The 14712-nt window shown below is 37.7% G+C and overlaps 1 protein-coding gene across 1 annotated transcript in view; it reads left to right on the top strand.

Moving 5' to 3' along the window:
- The window catches only part of LYPLAL1 (lysophospholipase like 1), a 40643-nt gene extending 27987 nt beyond the window's left edge, over positions 1-12656 (top strand). Inside the window, exons 4-5 of the mRNA XM_045455743.1 lie at positions 9313-9428; positions 10205-12656. Of these exons, the coding sequence (XP_045311699.1) occupies positions 9313-9428; positions 10205-10444 (356 nt within the window). The 3' untranslated portion in view covers positions 10445-12656. The remainder of the gene's footprint in view (positions 1-9312; positions 9429-10204) is intronic.
- Positions 12657-14712: the final 2056 nt, after the last annotated feature.

The following is a 14712-nucleotide window of genomic DNA, read 5'->3' as shown; positions in this document are numbered from 1 at the left end:
ATAGGATCTCCTTAACCTCTGTGCTTGGGCGATAATAATATACCTATCTTACAGATTTGTGATAGTTGAGTTAGTCAAAATACTGAGAAATGTGTCTGGCATGTAATTTTGAGACCGTTTTCTTCCTGTTATTAAACAGTCTTTATGCCATGGTCACTCCAAAGAGCAGAAGGGCCCTACTAAGGCCACGGCCGCCCCTGGGAGACCTTTAGACGGCTCACCACTTCTTCCCCATCATCTGTTTTCTTTCTCCTCAATGGCGTACATGCTGGATTTATTGCTTTCTTTTTCATGCATTATTTAAAAGGAGTTACTGCTTAATAACTTCCAACTGGTTTTTGTGCTTTTGTAGTATCTATGATAGTACATTTTAAGTGGAGTAAGATTTAAGTGCTATTCGTAACATGTTAACGAAGGAGGGATTCCGTGGGAAGTCAAAGAAAAATGCATTTAAGATTCTGACCAATTTTTAGTACACACAAACACAGTGCACTACAGTGAGTTTGGGTTATTTTTAAAACTTCATTGTAGGGGCGCCTGGGTGGCGCAGTTGGTTGAGCGTCCGACTTCAGCCAGGTCACGATCTCGCGGTCCGGGAGTTCGAGCCCCGCATCAGGCTCTGGGCTGATGGCTCAGAGCCTGGAGCCTGTTTCCGATTCTGTGTCTCCCTCTCTCTCTGCCCCTCCCCCGTTCATGCTCTGTCTCTCTCTGTCCCAAAAATAAATAAACGTTGAAAAAAAAATATTCATTGTAAAAGGAAAATTTAGAAAATTTTAATATTGAAAAGGAAAAACATGGAGATAATAGGTAAAGCATTTTTAATTGTTATCCTTATTGATTTTGTTTAACGTGTGATAACATTTCTGATTTAGGATCCTATAATATGTGCTCCTGGAGCCCTTATCTCTGAGATTATAACTGCAACCAGTGTAAGCTTTATAAAACAACACTATTCTCTGTATTTGAGTGGGTGGGAGCCTGTTCTGTGTCTGTGGTTTTATTTTAATTAGTGGTATTTTATTAAGCTTAGTTTTAAAGACAATTGCTTTTATAATGTATGTTTTGCAACTATTTGGGGTTAGTCTGTCTAGTTTGCTCAGGTCAAAAACGATACTTCTCATACTAAATTTGATCTCCAAATTGTTAATAAAAATTTTAAGTCTTGGAGTTCCGAGAAAACTATCAAAACGTTTATAGCCTGATGAGGAAGGTACAGAAGTAAGGTGTTCTAATACAGTGTATTGTAAAAGTGTATACAAGGTACAATGTGAGCAGTGAGGAAAGAACAAGTAAATCTTTTGGGAGGAGTTAGGGACTGCTTCTTAGAAGAGATGGCTCCAACTGAGTTTTAACGAATGAGTTAAAATATGACTGGTAAACAGAGAGGGAAAGAAAGCAAGGGGCACATCAGAATCTCTCAGAAAATACTAGTTTAGTATGCCATCCAGTCCCCTAGGATTATCAGATTAGATACAGAGAATGATGTGATCAAGTGTACATTTCAGAAGGCTTATGCTGATAACGCCATAGACGGTTGGCCAGTCTGAAGGCCAGGAGAACAGCAATAGATGCAAGGGAATGATGGCGACTAACACACAGTTTCAGGATTTAGGGAACATGAAGATGAATAAGATTATACTTGAGGACATTATAGTCAACTGCAAATGTTAGTTATGAAAGCAAAATCTTGGTTTTCTAGTCATCAGTGGAAATATATTGCTTTCTTTTTATTTTATTTTTATCTTAGAGAAAGAGCACGGGAATGCTGAGAGGGGAGAGAGAGGGGGAATCCTGAGAGACCCCATACTAGGGCAGAGTCTGCTCCAGATTCTCTCTCCCAGTCTCTCTCTGCCCCTCCCCCATGCTCACTCACACACTCTGGCACGCCCTCTCTGTCTCTCTGTCTCTCTCTCTCTCTCTCTCTCTCTCTCTCTCTCTCTCCCTCAAAAATAAATAAATAAACTTTAAAAACGTAGTTATTTATTTGATTTTATATATTTATACCACACATGATTCCACAGAGGGTATGACAAAAGTTAGGAGAAAGGCAGCAGAACAGTGACTTTAAATCACTTTCTGATTTTTGACAAGATAGTTATTAATAAGCCCTGGGATCAAATCTTATATGCTGAGAAAATTATTAGTAATGCTAGATCATCCTGTCTAATTCTTATTTTATTAACATATTAACATCTTATTTTATTAACATCTGTATCTCTGTTACTATCTGTCTTAAAACTCATTTCCTATGTTTCTGTATAATGTGAGAAATCAAAATGGAGAAAGGTGTAAAATTTTTCCCATGTGTACTGTTGTGCTTTAAAAGTGTATATAGTAGTAATACTACTAAAATTGTTGGCATTTATATTACACTTGACAGTTTTTAAATTGCTGTTACTATACATCATAATGTTTTATTTTTAGATAGCGTTTAAATTATGAGGTTGTTTTCATGCACAATATCTCTTTTGAGCCTTGTGATAGGTAGAACAGGAAATTATTATTCTCATTTCAGATGTTAAACTAAAAATCAAACAGGTTACTAGCTAACATAAAATTGAGTTGGGACTAGAACCCAGACCCTTTGACTTGGTTCCTTTCGTACTAGGATGGGATTCCTTTTTTGGCCACTAGGTGGTGATAATTTGTTAAGACAAAACTGACAAAATTTAGGTTTAACTTCGATCTAGGATGTATAGAACCTAAAAACTGATATAACCAGATTATAAGAATTTTGATAATATGAGCATACTGTCAGAATTATGGAGCAGGGAGAATCAAGTGCTCCTGAAATTACACCTGACTCATTTACATGGATGTTTTAAATGCCAACCATGAGGGGAAATGGTTAAGGGAATTATGGTCTATTAATATAATTGAATATTATGTAACTATTAAATGCTATATGTACACATAGAAGGAACTTTGTAAGTATGTGTTCAATTAATAAAATTACGGATTTTATAATTCTGTTGAAAGACTTTCAAGTCAGTATGATACGAAAGAAAAAGCAAGGTACAAAAAAATGGTACATGTAGAGGGTTTAACTGTTAAGTGAATTTTTAAAAACATGTTAAAATTATGTATGAAGAGTGAAACTTTGGATGACTCATATCTGTCTGTAGGGTGAAAACACTTTGTATACTGGGTATATATGAATGTATTAATTTTACAATATTTAAAATAAAAATGAAGGGATAATTGGAATTACCAAGATGAAGATTAGCACCAGAATTTATAGGCTCCCTTTGGGCTGACCTTCTACAAGTTTCTTCTGAAGCTCTTTCTTGGCCTAGCAGTTGGAGAATGATAGCAGTTTTCTATTTTCTTTTAGCATATATGTGTCTTAATTAAACAACTTGTGTTTCTTCAACAACAATTAGAACTTTAAAGGCTTGTAACTGCTGTTCTAACAGCTTTTCATGGAAGATGATAAGTATTCTGTTTACCCTGTAAATTTTGTATTGGAGGAAAATTACAAATAAATATATATTCCCCAATTCTTTGAGACTTTATCATAGCTCAGTCTGAATTACTATAATACATAAGTTAAATGGAAGAATTGTTGAAATTTGTAGGGAGGGTAGATTTTATTACATTTTAAAAATCCTATTCAATTGATGGTAAACTTGAATTATAAGTATTTTTTCCCCCTGGATTTTGTTTTCAGATAGACTAGTTTTCCCAGTATAGTTTTTTATACATTGTTTCTGTTTTATTTTATTTAAAGAGTTCATAAAAGCTAGGTTTATTATTTTTTTAACATGTTTTATTCAGCTTGTTAATCTTAAATGTATGTTGAAATGTTAACTCTTGACGTTTTAATACCTTGCCAGCAACTATAAATGTACATTATAACCATTACCTACAATGAGTTTACTATTTGGTATTTACTTATTGAACAGTATATTTTATATTGCATTTTAGTCATTTAGATGGAAATCGAATTCAAATAACTAGTCTTTTGTGTTAAATTTCCTTCTATTAGGAAAAAATACACAAAGTCCCTTTTCATAGTAAAATGTGATGCTAAAGGTGATTGTATTGTCAAAGATGGCTGGTGAGAAATTGCAGATTACCTCACAAGATTATAATTGGGTAAAGGACTTAAATTAAATCTTTAAATAATAAGATTTCAATGAGTACATTCATTTTCATTGTAAATTATGAGTATTAGACATGAGGTTAAATGTCTGCAGGATGCATTTATGTTTCTTCATAATGATATATCATATGTGGGAAAATGTTTTCTTTCTTACTTTTGGTTTTATTCTTACTAGACTGTTTTCATCTAGGGGGCTCTGAAACCACACAAAGTAATTAGGTTTCTCTGATCAATAAAAATGAAATGATGGAGGGGGGAATTTAATCTGTAAAATTTTTTCAATAAAGTTGTTTTTGCTTATCATATGTTCAAATTCTATCTTGTGATGTGATTTTTGTTATCAAAAAAGTTTTTTTTTTTTTAATGTTTATTCATTTTTTGAGACACAGAGACAGAGATGTGAGCAGGGGAAGGGCAGAGAAAGAGGGAGACACAGAATCCGAAGCAGGCTCCAGGCCCAGCCTGTCAGCACAGAGCCCAATGCGGGGCTTGAACTCACAAACCATGAGATCATGACCTGAGCTGAAGTTGGACTCTTAACCGACTGAGCCACGCAAGCACCCCTCTTGTGATGTAATTTTTAAATCTTTATCATATTAAAAGTTCACATTTAATGATCCTAGCCTCAATATTTTTTATGAAATATTTTCTTTTTGCTCCATTTATGAATTTTGAAGCTTTTTTCAATTGTTGGTGCAGCTGAGATTACCTAGAACTTCATTGTCTAATATGATAGTCCTTAGCCACATGTGACTATTTAAACTTAAATTTAAACTAGTTAAAATTAAATAAAATTAAACATTTAGTTCCTTAGTCACGCTGGTCACATTTAATATGTTCCTTAGGTACATTTGGCAAAAATATAATTCAAGCTCTTGAATTACTCCAAAAAATAAAAACTTTGTTCCTACAGCCTTGGTATCTATAACATAGGGATATCTTGTAAATCATGGCCATATTTTCACTTTCTGTTCTTACCCATTTTACCTAAGGCTGAATTGTCTGCCTTACAGCTATTGATTTTTTTCTAAGACTATGATTCTCATACATTTGATTTATGGGTATAAGAGCTTTTAAAAATTGGAAATAGGCTTTGAGATTGCGGTAGTGGGTCTAGGGCTGAGTCTGGGAATCTCTATTTTCAAGGAGCCAGATTTAGGAATCATTAGCCTGGGGCGCACGAACAATTCACTCCTGCATTTTCTAAGCTTTACTTTTATATCAAGTCCGATCACCAGATAGCTACATTTCCTGATGATATAAATTTGTCCCCTTACAGAAATATTCTTATGGGACTACAATTACATTTATTCACTGGTTAGATAAAATATTTAAGTGCCTACTATGTGCCAGGCACTGTTCTAAGCATAGGGAGGGTACATCAGTGAATAAAACAGACACAAAACCCTGTTCACATGAACCTCATTAGACTACTGAATGTTTTCTTTATGTCCCGGACTTTTTATAAAAGAATCAAGAGCAGAAGTGGCTGTATGTAAAATGTCTGGTTTTGAGTTTTATGTTCAATAAAGACCTACTTGACAAATTCCACCCAGGAGTTCAGTGCTAGGAAAAGTTTCTAGTATGATTTGGCATGATCGCTTCTGTTAAAGAATGCTGTCTTGCTGCAGGGGAGCAGTTGGAAGTCGAGTCATTCCCCCAATTGCTGCTGCTCCCCCATACCACGGTCTGTGTCCCTCCTTCTCTTTTGTTCTTGATCTCTCATTCTTCCAGCAGCCCCATCTCGCCTCCCTCACATTCCGCCCTCATTTTAGAGATGCAGTTTTATTGTTAAGATTGGGTTTGATTATAAGCAACTTTGAATTTCATTTTATAAGTAAATTGGAGAAAGGGGGGGATCTGAAGGAATGAAGCAAAGAATGCATTTGCTAAGACTGGTTCTGTGAACTTTACAGAAGGCTGAAATCGTGTTCTGGAAGATACAGATTCTTACTCTCAAAGTAGGCATCTGTTTTTACAGAAGCTCTGTAAACTTTGAAAGTCCTTACTGTTTCGACTTGTACATGTGATTATGAAGCATTTATATATTATAGATTTAAAAACTTGGTGGAGACCCTAGAGATCATCTAGTGCAATTATCTAATCTTATTGGAAATGAGATCCTGGGTTTTAAATAATTTACCCAAAGACACTCGGCGAGAGTGTCACTGGTAGGATTAGAACTCAGTTTCCTTTACTTCCACGTGGTCCTCTCCCACCAGACTTTGAATTAGAAAATGCATCATGCCCTTTTAAATACGATAAATTTGGGGCACCTGGGTGCCTCAGTCGGTTAAACGTCTGACTTCAGCTCAGGTCATGATCTTGTGGTCTGTGGGTTGGAGCCCCGCGTCGGGCTCTGTGCTGACAGCTCAGAGCCTGGAGCCTGCTTCGGATTCTGTGTCTCCCTCTCTCTCTGCTCCTCCCCTGCTCAGGCTCTGTCTCTCTCTGTCTCAAAAATAAATAAAAACATTAAAAACAAAATTTTAAATACGATAAGTTTAAGAGACGTGTGTAAACTTTGTATTATTTTCACCCCGTAATACATGGTTTCTAACTGAACAGACTTTATTGAGTTGTCACTATGTAGCAGCCACTGTACTCACCACGGGGGCACGTGCAGTGGGGAGGCCAGCTTGTCAGCACGTGTGCACCAGACGGTGGAGACACTTTGCTGAGCTCCCTCATGAGCTCGCAAGCACCAAGTGATGCTGGAAGAAAGAACCGTTTCTTACCCTCAAAGATTGCACCACCCGTTTTTCAATCTGTAATATGCAAATGCTTAATGAAGCCCAATCTAGAGACCTAATTTATATTTAATAAATGGAAACGTGATAGCAGTTGTATTTCAAGAAGCGTTTGCTTTATAACCCACGTACTGTATTACATAGAAAACCTTGAGAAGCAAAGACAAGTCTGTAACTAGAACGGTGGCACAACCCAGGAAGTTTAGAATTCTTTCTGCTTACTTAACAGTGAATGTTCATCAGAAACGCTAGTCTTGTCTGCGGTAAGGTCTTCATATCCACGTGGAGCATGGCAAAGGTTCATTAATGTGCACGTTCGTAGGTAATGGAGCTCAGTGTTGTTTTTTTAAGTTTATTTATTTTGAGAGAGAGAGAGAGAGAGAGAACAGGCCCACGGGAGAGGGGCAGAGCAAGAGGGAGAGAGAATCCCAAGCAGGCTCCGCACTGTCAGTGCAGAGCCCAACTCTGCCTGAACTCGTGAACTATGAGATCAGGACCTGAGCCAAAATCAGGAGTCAGACGCTTAACTGTCTGAGCCACCCAGGCACCCCGGAACCCAGTGGTTTTTAACCTTTTTGGGAATTTGAGGCACATATGCAACTTTCACAGTCGATTTTAAGATGTGCGTGCTGCCTCTGCCCCTGCCAAGCCCATTTGTGATCTCTAATTAACCATATCTGCATCTGTGGCTGGTGTGGGAGCTATTTTGAAAGAGCCTTTCAAGTGGTTCTCATCCATGGTGCACTTCTGCTACTGACGAGACCCTATTATTTCCCTCTGGTATGTTGAAAACCACAGATGTAATATTTATTATACACTGTATTTATTTACATATTATGTGCTTCTCAAAAATCTAGACTTTGCAAGCCTCGTAATCGTCACTCACACATTGTATCCTGGGTCCAAAATGATACTGTCGGTTGGCCCAATAATACTATTAAATATTATTAAGTAAATAAATAAAATATAAAAATACATAAATAAAATTTAAAAGCCGTTCTATTTTAATAAATACCAAAAGATAGTAGAGAACACATTAAAGTCTGTTGCAAGCAATCTAGATTCCAAAAGTCCTGGTTTACAACTAAAATTAGGGGTGCATCCTTAAGCAGGTCACCTAATCTTGGGCCTCCGTTCACTTCATCTGTAAAAGTAGATTGTGGTAAATTCAAATTTATAGTCTCTAAGGACTCAGCTTTACACTTTGTTAAGTGAAATAAAGCAGGAGGCTGGAAGTGAGATCTGGATTCTGCACCAGTGTATGTTCTTGTATTTCCGTAAGAGTGTGGCTGTGTGATTCACTTTCTATATTTATTTCTCACAAAATGTAAATAAGATGACTTTTAAGTCTCACTCAAACTGGGGACTAGCATCCCTGGTCTCTCCCCTGAAGTTGGGTCACCAGGTCACGTACCTGTCTCCATATCCTGTGATGTCTCTGGTGCCCCCTTGAGGAGAAGGGCCCATGTATTTTCATATATGTGCTACCGAAGGGAGCACAGGACCATGTATTTTATTTTTTATTTATTTTTTTTTTTTTTAATTTTTTTTTCAACATTTATTTATTTTTGGGACAGAGAGAGACAGAGCATGAACGGGGGAGGGGCAGAGAGAGAGGGAGACACAGAATCGGAAGCAGGCTCCAGGCTCTGAGCCATCAGCCCAGAGCCCGACGCGGGGCTCGAACTCACAGACCGCGAGATCGTGACCTGGCTGAAGTCGGACGCTTAACCGACTGCGCCACCCAGGCACCCCTAGGACCATGTATTTTAGACTGCATATCTCCAGTGACTAGCACAGTGTTTGGCACATAAAAGACATAAAAGTTTGTTAAATAAGTAAATTATTTTTTTAACTTTAAGAAAGTTTATATACGTAAGTACGTTTTTAATTATACCATCACAAATCAGTTTCCAAAACGATATTGTAATTTAGAGATGTTTTAACTGGCTCACCAGATTTTTGATCGTCCTCCCTAAAAAATCGCTAAGCATCTATTATATGGCAGACACTGGAAATTTAACTCCTCATGGGGCTCAGAGCTTGGCAAGAACAACAGAAAGATGCATGTTATTAATTCTAGTTGCAGTGAGGACTCCTATAACACAAGTATAAGCAAAATATAAGTAGACACTAGATGTTTAAACAAATAACACTTGTACTATGACTCATATTTTGAACTATGGTAAATATTTTTACTCGTTGAACATGATTTCTTTGTTTAATTCCAGCCCTTTTTATAACAAGTCTCCTTACCAGTGATGACAGATGAGCCCGTGTCGTTTACGCATTGCAGGTCCTTTTTTAATGAGATCTAAAGTAGACTAAATTTCTTTTTCGCACTGTGTCTCCAAATATTTTAAAACATGCATGGAATATTGGCCCAGATGTATCTTGTTCTGAATTATTGTTGCATAGATTCTGGCTTTTTCTGATTAAGTGAATTTTTGCTTCTTTTAGGAGGATTTTCTATGGGAGGGTGCATGGCAATGCATTTAGTGTACAGAAATCATCAAGATGTGGCAGGAGTATTTGCTCTTTCTAGTTTTCTGAATAAAACATCTGCTGTGTACCAGGTAAGTTCCAGATTTTAAAAACAAAACAAAACCAAAAAAAGCGTGAAATAATCACACATTGAAACTAAAACAAAATTGATCATGAAGCAATTGCAGTCGATGCACAGAGCACTCCTGGGAATCCATCCCCAATTAGTCATAATGAATATTAATTCCAGCTGGTCATTAATGTTCAGGAAATACCATAGAAAGAATATTATTAAGCATGGTGTCCAAGAGGAAAGGATAAAAATCATATGTATCCCTTACACATAATAAAAATAGAGATGATTATAGCCAGGCTTGTTTTTTTATGTCATGAACATAATGGAAACAAATGACCAATTACATTCCCGACACCTGTCTCATAGCAATATGCTAATATATAAAGCGATACTATAGTGTTGTAACTTCATACCAGAATTAGAAACAGCAGATACAGAAATGAAAACTAGAATGTAATTTTTCTCTTGATGGTGCCTGCATTCCTCCCTCTCTCCACTCTCTATGTAAAGAAGTTTGTCTTACAGAGTCACACGGTTTCTTCAGGAAATGCTTCGACTGTGTTTGAGACGGTCCTGTATGGAGTCAGTGCTGGTCATGTACAACCATAGCTCACTTGGTGCCAGCAATTAGCTGAGCCCCCAGTCCAGGACCACCAGTGTGCACCTTAGACCACACCACCACTGCCTCTTTTCCCTTTAAATATTGGAAGTTTTCTGCCCTGTCTGATTTCCAAGAATGATGTTCATCAATGAATTTCTTAAACTTTTCCATTTGTACATCCTGTTCTTCAGGCTCTTCAGGAAAGTGATGGTGTACTCCCTGAATTATTCCAGTGTCACGGCACTGCAGATGAGTTAGTTCCTCATTCTTGGGGTGAAGAGACAAACTCTGTGTTAAAGTCCCTAAGAGTGAGCACGAAGTTTCATAGTCTCCCAGGTGTTTACCATGAGCTAAGCAAAGCTGAGCTAGAAAAACTGAAGTCATGGATACTTCAAAAGCTTCCAGGAGAAATGGAGAAGCAAAATGAATGAATCAAGATTGATTTGTTGACCTACCTGTAATGTCTTTGTGAAAAGTGGTTTTTACTGCCAAATTATACTTTGATAAATGATAATTAAAATATTATTATCAATGAACAATATCAAGTTTACTGACTTATTTACTGGTTATTGAAATGCTTAGCACCACAGAGAGTAGCATCATCTTATTCATGGTAAATATTAATTTAGACATCTGTGTGTTATTTTTCAGATACATTTGTAAATATTTGGAGACCTTTTAAGTAATTAAATGATTAAATTTTAAAAATAATGTAAAGTTGGTTTAAGTAAGAGCAACGAGAAAACATGAAAAGGCTTAACATGGCATTTTATTTACAAGTGTCCTATTTTGTTTCCCAATATTCAGGAATATTTTAGATGTGTTTATTATTGATTCCTGATTTAAATCCATTGTGGCCAGAGAGCATATTTTGTGTCACTGTTTTATCTGTATTCATGAAGGTTATTGGCTTGAAGTCTTGCTATTTAATTTGTTTTGTACATTTTTTGGTCTGGTTTTGGTATCAGGGTAATACTGACCTCATAAAATGAATTGGGAGGTGTTTTCTCCTCTTCTGTTTTTTTGGGAGAAATTGTGTAGAATTGGCATCAATTTTTACTTTAAATTTTTGTTGAAATTCTGTAGTGAAACCTTCTGGGCCTGGAGATTTCTTTTATCTCTTGACAGTGTACCTACAAGTTTATTATAAACACCTCACACTTAGTACAAGAACCTTCCATTTTCCCCTTCCTGGTCTTTATGCTATTTTTCACACTTTACTTATAAATAGCATGTACCATAAATCTCACAACACATTACTACTCTCTTATTTAAAGTCAGCTTTCCTTTAAATCAACCTAAATAATGACGAAAAAGTCTTCTATGTATACCTGTGTAGCTACCCCTTCCAGTGCTCTGCAGTTATTTTGTGCTGATACGTCTTTCTGGTATCCTTTTCATTCTGCCTGAAGGACATCCTTTAAATAATTCCAGTACAAATCTGCTGGCAATGGATTCTTTCAGCTTACATGTCTAGGAAAGCCTATATTTTGCATTCGTTTTGAAAAGATACTTTCACTGGGTATGAAATTCTGGCTTAACATTTTTTTCTTCAGTATTTTAACTTTTTTTTTTAATGTTTATTTTTGAGAGACAGAGAGAGAGAGAGAGAAACAGAGCACAAGTTGGGAAGGGGCAGAGAGAAGTAGACACAGAATCCAAAGCAGGCCCCAGCCTCCAAGCTGTCAGCACAGAGCCCGATGCAGGGCTCGAACTCATGAACTGTGAGATCACGACCTGAGCCGAAGTCGGACGCTTAACCGACTGAGCCACCCAGGAACCCGTTTTCTTCAGTATTTTAAACATGGTGTTCCACTATCTTCTTGCTAACTTTATTTCACACAGGAAATCTGTTGTTATTATCTTTGTTCTTCTACATCTAATTTTTTAGTTTTTTTACTTTTGCTGTTTTTAAGAGTTTATCACTGATTTTGAACAATTTGATTGTGATATATATTGGTCTGGTTTTTCATGTTTCTTATCCTTGTGGTTCCCTCTAATCTTTTTGGGTGTTTCTTTCGTTTCAGATACTCTCCTCACATGCATGTGGTGATTAGTGCTCTAAGTAACCAGGTAGACCATCCCTGGTTCTGTGCAGTTCTCCTTCCATGTAACGTACTCTTCCCTGGGACACTGTCTTACAAACTCTAACCAAGCTGATCTACTCAGACTCTTAGCTCTGCTTCTCAACATACGAGTCCTCCAAGCTCCACCCCCTCAGCTCTGTGGCCTGGGAACTCTCTCAAGGCAACAAGCTGGGGCCATCTGTAAAGCTCACCTCGTTTCCTTCCCTTTCTGTCAGAGAACACCGTCTTTTACTGCCTGATTGATGTCCAGTATTTTGAAAAAGTTTGTTTCCAGTATTTTGGTTTTTTTTTTTTTTTTTTTTTTGGTTGTTTCAGATGAAAGAATAAATTCCTTCCTTGTATTATGTCAGTGGCTGGAAGCTCCACTAAATTATCCTTTAAAGAGGTTTACCTTTCTTTCATTCTTTTTATTTACTTTTCTTCAGTGCCCTTCATTGCTTAATGTGGTTTCAGATTTCCATATGCTATCATTTTCCTTCTGCCTGAAATACTTCAACATTTATGATAATGCAGGTCTGCCACTATTAAATTCTTTCAATGTATGGCTGAAAAAGTCTTATTTTGCCTACAGTTTTTTAAAGACATATAGAATTCTAGGTTGACAGGGTGGTTTGGTTTTTTTTTTCCTTTCATTATTTTATTATTATTTTTTTTAACGTTTGTTTTTGAGAGAGAGAGAGAAGAGGGGAGGGACAGAGAGAGGGAGACACAGAATCCGAAGCAGGCTCCAGGCTCTGGGCTGTCAGCACAGAGCCCAACGCGCGACTCAAACTCATGAACCGTGAGATCGTGACCTGAACCGATGTCAGATGCTTAATTGACTGAGCCACCCAGGTGCCCCTTACTTTGATTACCTTAAAGATCTTACATTATTGTCTTCTAGTTTGCATTTTTTGTGTTGTTTTTCTTTAAACATTTTTTAAATGTTTATTTATTTTTGAGAGAGAAACAGAGACAGTGTGAGTGGAGGAGGGGCAGAGAAAGAGGGAGACACAGAATCTGAAGCAGGTTCCAGGCTCTGAGCTGTCAGCACAAAGCCCAATGCAGGGCTGGAACTCATGAGCTGTGAGATCATGACCTGAGTGGAAGTCAGAGGCGCAACCGACTGAGCCACCCAGGTGCCCCTTCTGCTGTTTTTCTAATCTTTTTTCCCCTGGCTGCATTTATAATTTTCCCTATCTTTAGTTTTAAGCAGTTTGATTATGACACACTTTGGTGGTGTTTTCTCCATTTTCCTTGTGCCAGGAGTTTGTTAGAGTTTCTGTTTTTTAGATCTGTGGATTTATAGTTTTCATCAAATTTAGAGACATTTTGGCCACAGCGTTTTCAAATCTTTGTTTCTCCCTCTTCTCTTTTTTGGGGACTTCGGGTTTACTTATACTTATTTCTTTTTCCTTCCTTTTTCCTTTTTTTTTTTTTTTTTTTTTGTTTTCCTTTTTTTTTTTTTTTCATTCTTTCACTCTGCATTTCATTTTGGATGGTTTCTATTGCTGTGTTGTTGAGTTCATTGATGTCCTGCAATGTTTCATTTGTTATTAATCCTATCCACTTTATTTTTTACCTCAGATACTGCACATCTCTAGAAGTTCTGTTTTTTTTTATTTGTTGCATTTTATATTTAATGTGCTTATTCTCCACCTTCTTGAATATATGGGACATAATTAAAAAACAGTTGTAATATTCTTGAGTCAATCATCTCTGTCATTTGTTGGTTTGTTTCTGTCAATTAATTTCTCTTTTCATTAAGGATGATATTTTCTTGCCTTCTTAGTGTGCTTCATGATTCTTTATTAGCTCCCAAATGAGGGGAGTTCTACCTCATGAAGTGCCAGACCATTTGCATTTCTATCAATACGAGCTGTGTCACGGAATGCAATTAAATTACCTGAAAAGTACTTAGAAACAGTTTGATCATTTCAGGCTTCCTTTCTGGGGAGGTTTCAGAGCAGCATTTCTCTGGGACTAATTTTGCCTCACCACTCAAGCAGTACGTTCTGGGTAATCCAGCTGACACCTGCCGGATCCTGAGGTTTTACACTCTGACTAGTGGAACTCAAACTTCCCAGCCCTTTGTGAGCCCCAGCAATTGTTCCTTCTGGTCCTTTCTGGTGGTTCATACTCCCCTCACATGCTTCTGATGGTTTGTACTCACAAAGAGGTGAGGTGTAGGGGGCGTGGGGTGGGGTGGCGGGGGGGGGGGGGCACTCTGCAGGTCTGTGGCACTCCCCAGGCGCTCTCTCATGCTCTGCTCTGTGAATTGTAAGCTCCTCAACCTCTTCCGACGCAGGCTGTCCTGGCTCTGTCTCCTCTGCGGGCTCCACTGGGGTCTCCCTCCCCGCACTGCAGCCAGGACGCTCCCTTCACGCAGTAAGCTGGGCCTTTGCAGACCTCGCCTCGTTTGTTCTCCTTCTTCAGGAGCTGTCCTGTGCTGCCAGTGTCCAGTGTCTGAGAGCACGCACGTGGTTCCACTGTGTCGTCGTTTCAGGTCGAAGAATAGATCTGCCCCATCTCAGGCATCGTGGTCATAGGCAGAAGTCTCTTTATTTGAAGTTACTGACTCTAAATGTAAAGAGGGAGGGTGGGAGAGAAACTGAGAATTTAATAATATCCAA

The sequence above is a fragment of the Leopardus geoffroyi genome, chromosome C3 (assembly GCF_018350155.1).
Source record: "Leopardus geoffroyi isolate Oge1 chromosome C3, O.geoffroyi_Oge1_pat1.0, whole genome shotgun sequence".
NCBI classification, from domain to species: Eukaryota; Metazoa; Chordata; class Mammalia; order Carnivora; family Felidae; genus Leopardus; species Leopardus geoffroyi.
Note: the sequence above shows the minus strand (reverse complement) of the source record. Positions and strands in the feature narration are given on the sequence as shown.